Source organism: Mugil cephalus, chromosome 6 (assembly GCF_022458985.1).
Source record: "Mugil cephalus isolate CIBA_MC_2020 chromosome 6, CIBA_Mcephalus_1.1, whole genome shotgun sequence".
In the NCBI taxonomy this organism is placed as follows: Eukaryota; Metazoa; Chordata; class Actinopteri; order Mugiliformes; family Mugilidae; genus Mugil; species Mugil cephalus.
Window position 1 is genome coordinate 13,404,169 of NC_061775.1, and position 3,351 is coordinate 13,407,519.

General features: G+C 44.1%; 1 protein-coding gene across 1 annotated transcript; it reads left to right on the plus strand.

The window, feature by feature from the left end:
* Positions 1 to 433: 433 nt before the first annotated feature.
* si:ch73-389b16.1 lies at positions 434 to 2,844 on the plus strand. Its single transcript, XM_047587193.1, has 2 exons — positions 434 to 780; positions 901 to 2,844. The coding sequence occupies exons 1-2, from the start codon at positions 600 to 602 to the stop codon at positions 1,116 to 1,118; spliced, it is 399 nt and encodes a 132-aa protein (XP_047443149.1). The 5' UTR covers positions 434 to 599; the 3' UTR covers positions 1,119 to 2,844.
* Positions 2,845 to 3,351: the final 507 nt, after the last annotated feature.

Consider the following 3,351-nt stretch of genomic DNA (forward strand, 5'->3'; position numbering starts at 1 on the left):
ACCTAATGAGAGATGGCGGATACATTTTTCATGACTTGACCTTATGTGTGGCACACAAATGAATAAAACATTCAAGGATGCTTAATATTGGAAATATGATCAACAAAGTTTGATACATAGTGTCTAAAGTCTTCTACAGAAAAGCGTGTTTTTTCTGCCTGTTCACAGACCTGTCCTCAGTTGACCACAAAATGTTTCAATTCAATTTTCCATACCTATACCGATACATATAACTCTCAAACGCCTGTTCTTCCTGAGATTTCTGTTGAGTAAGTGTGAAAATTGTCTTTTTGTTTTTCTCTCAAGGGCTTTGTGAAGCCAGTCTTATGACTTGCTAATTGCAATGGTGCGTACTGAGAGATGTCTGTTTTCAGATGACTCCCAGGCATGTGCTGAGGTTACGGCCTATAAAAAGCCAAACATCACCAGCAGTACAGTTGAACTGCAAACAAACACGTGTTTTACCCTCTACTGAAGCAGAACAAGAAGCCTACGCTGGTCACAGTTTTTCACCAAGGTTGCTGGCTGTTGCGCTGCATGTCACTCGGTGTCCTTGAGTAGAGTTTTAGGCCGTGCCGTTCAGACTTTTAACACTCAATATGAGTAAGGGCTTCGGTGAGCTGACTCAGAGGGAGCAGGAGCTGCTGAAAATTCGCCGAGACAGCGACACAAAAGCTGCCGAACTGGTCAAGATGGAGAAGATGCTGCAGCAGACTAAGAACCTCCTGGATAAGAAGACACAGTCCGGCTCAGATAGCATGGGCTACCAGGAGAACATGGGTCTGTGTCACAAACACAGCTTTCCAGCTGCATGCTGTAAACACTGGCTCTTGTATTTGCATGTGTTTGATGTGTCTCAATTTTCTCATTTTCTGTTGCTGCTGCTGCCGCTCGCTGAAGTGGAGGACCTGGAGGAGAAAGTGCGCTCCAACAGACGACACAGGAGGAACTCCCTCCATCACACACAGATGCTGGAGAGTCAGATGAAAACGGTGAAAGGCGAGCTGGCTGGCACGCTGGACCACCTTCAGGAGCTGAGGAACGTGCTGCGCCGTTCCCAGCAGAAGGCAGAAGAGCGCAAAGTCGCCATGGAGAAGCTGGCGGCGGGGCTCAGGTGAACGATCCGCTCTGCAGCCACCCTCTGCTCAGAACCAGCTCCTGACCTTCTCAAGCCACGACACTCCCGGCATCTTACATCCCGCCAAAACAGCTGTACAGAAATTACATCTAATAAGGCCGCGCTTAGAAGAAGAGACTTGACCTGCTTTTGCTGATCTCCTACATCTCTGCAGCGAGGCTATGAAACGTCATCGTTCGGACTGTGTTGCTGATGTCAGGTAGCCTCTTCTCGCTTTTCCTCCTCATGTATAAATTTGTATTCTAAGGCCCTCGTGTTGACAGCGGCTGCTTCTTTATGTCTTCTGGAAGCAATCAAAAGGCGATCATAAATCACAGTTGCATAAACCGAACAGTCTGGATCCGATACTACATCACACGTTCGGTTTTGCATATTTTAGTGATGAAGAAGAAGAAGATTAAGAAGTGTTTTTCAGCTCCTAAAATATATACCTTGAACTATAGCTGTTCCCTCAGGATGTCGGTGACTTTCACACTCTTAAGCGTGCTCCTCCTCTGTTTATGAAAATGCCCACAGTGTTTTACTGCCTCGTGACCTCACATTCAGTGAAACCTGACAATAAATAACGTGTAAATTCTTACAAAATGACTCTCATATATGGAGATTCAGCATATAAACTGAAAATATGTGTGACAAGGCAGGACAGTGGTCCTTTTACTTTACTGTCTTTAGAAAAGTAAATTTAGTAGACAATTTATTGTCAGGAGTTTAAACTTGTACTAGAAGTGGACCTCAAAAGTGTTATACAGAAAGAAAACACAGTATAGATTCCCTCTGGGATCAATAGGTCGTTGTTTGTTTCCTGTGGTGAGTCATCTGAAAGCTGTATTTGTGCCTTCCCTGTGGCTCAGATATAATCACGCCTAATTTAGTACAGCTTGTTTCACGCAGAGTCACATGCTGTGAAGTTGAGGCGGGGGGGGATTTCATTCTCTGACCCTGACCTTTCAACTTATATTTATAACACACAAAAAAAAATATTTGAATGGCTCATTATGTACATCTACTGTGTTTATGTTTCAAGTTTTTGATTCTGAGAAATGCTTCCTGCCTTCTTAGAACTGTTATGTCTTATATGAGTATTATATGAATATACTGTATATTTATGTATAAGTACCTGAAAAGCTTTTTGGTATACGTGTTCAACTGTAGTGTTTTCTTCACACTTTCGAATCAGCTAGTCCAGAGGTGGCTTCTGAGAGAAATATAGATGTTCACAACTAATGAGCCCACAGGGGGCACTGGAGATTTCTCATAAACTCATCTGGGAAAATAAAACATGCAGCATGCTCCTGCTTGCTTTTTTCTTCCGCGAGACCACGCATTAGGATTCGGTTGATTTGATTTATTATCCCAATTATAAGCGGGTATAAGCTAGTTGCCCATAAATATGATTTAATTATTATTTAAGAGCTTTTCAGGTAGAGATAATGACAATTATATAGGACTATTTATAAAGATTGTTTGTAAGCTGCGACATATGTGGCTCCGGCGTACCAGGTTGTGCAGTTCCCTTCACCTACCCATATGCTGAAGCGTCTCTGAGCAACAGTGAACCCAAAATTACCCGAGCTGTACGGACCAGTGCTAAGCACTACTGTAACCCGCCTTAAATAAAAATACTGTACAAGTCTTGTCCAGTTACATGCTGTATCTTGTTTGTTCCGTCCGTCCAAATAAAACAGACTACTTCAAACTGTAGTTCATTCTTTTGCTCTGTGCAGTCACTTCCTGCGGTCTCTGCTGTTGCCTGGCAACCTCATAATGATGGCAAGACACTGGAAAACAGCGCCCTCGGCAAAGAAACACACACTGACATAACACCACGGAACTTTGTTGGTGAGGTTTGCGCAGAGCTGGCATGCTAGCGTTCAACCAGACTGTACCTCTGGTTCAAGATAAGATCACACACAGAGGGGAAATTAGCAGGACTGTGGCAACACATAGTATTAAGGACAGTACACACAAGACAAGGAAAAGTAAACACTAAACAAATTAAATGTGGTGGTTAGCACTGATGCCTCACAGAAGGTCTGGGGTCTGGGTTGTGTGTGGAGTTTGCATGTTCCCCCTGTGTGGGTTCTCTCCAGGTACTCCAGCTCCCACGAATGGCCTCTCTGTGTTACCCCTGCAATAGACTGGTGACCTTTCCGGGGTGTCCCCCACCTCTCGCCCAATGACAGCTGGGATAGGCTGCCCCATGACCCAATTAT

What these genes read in the sequence shown, in the direction of transcription:
- si:ch73-389b16.1 (XM_047587193.1), top strand. Translation starts at nt 600, where the DNA reads ATGAGTAAGGGCTTCGGTGAGCTGACTCAGAGGGAGCAGGAGCTGCTG. An exon ending in GGGCTACCAGGAGAACATGG is followed by an intron (nt 781 to 900) that starts GTCTGTGTCACA and finishes CGCTCGCTGAAG; the next exon opens with TGGAGGACCTGGAGGAGAAA.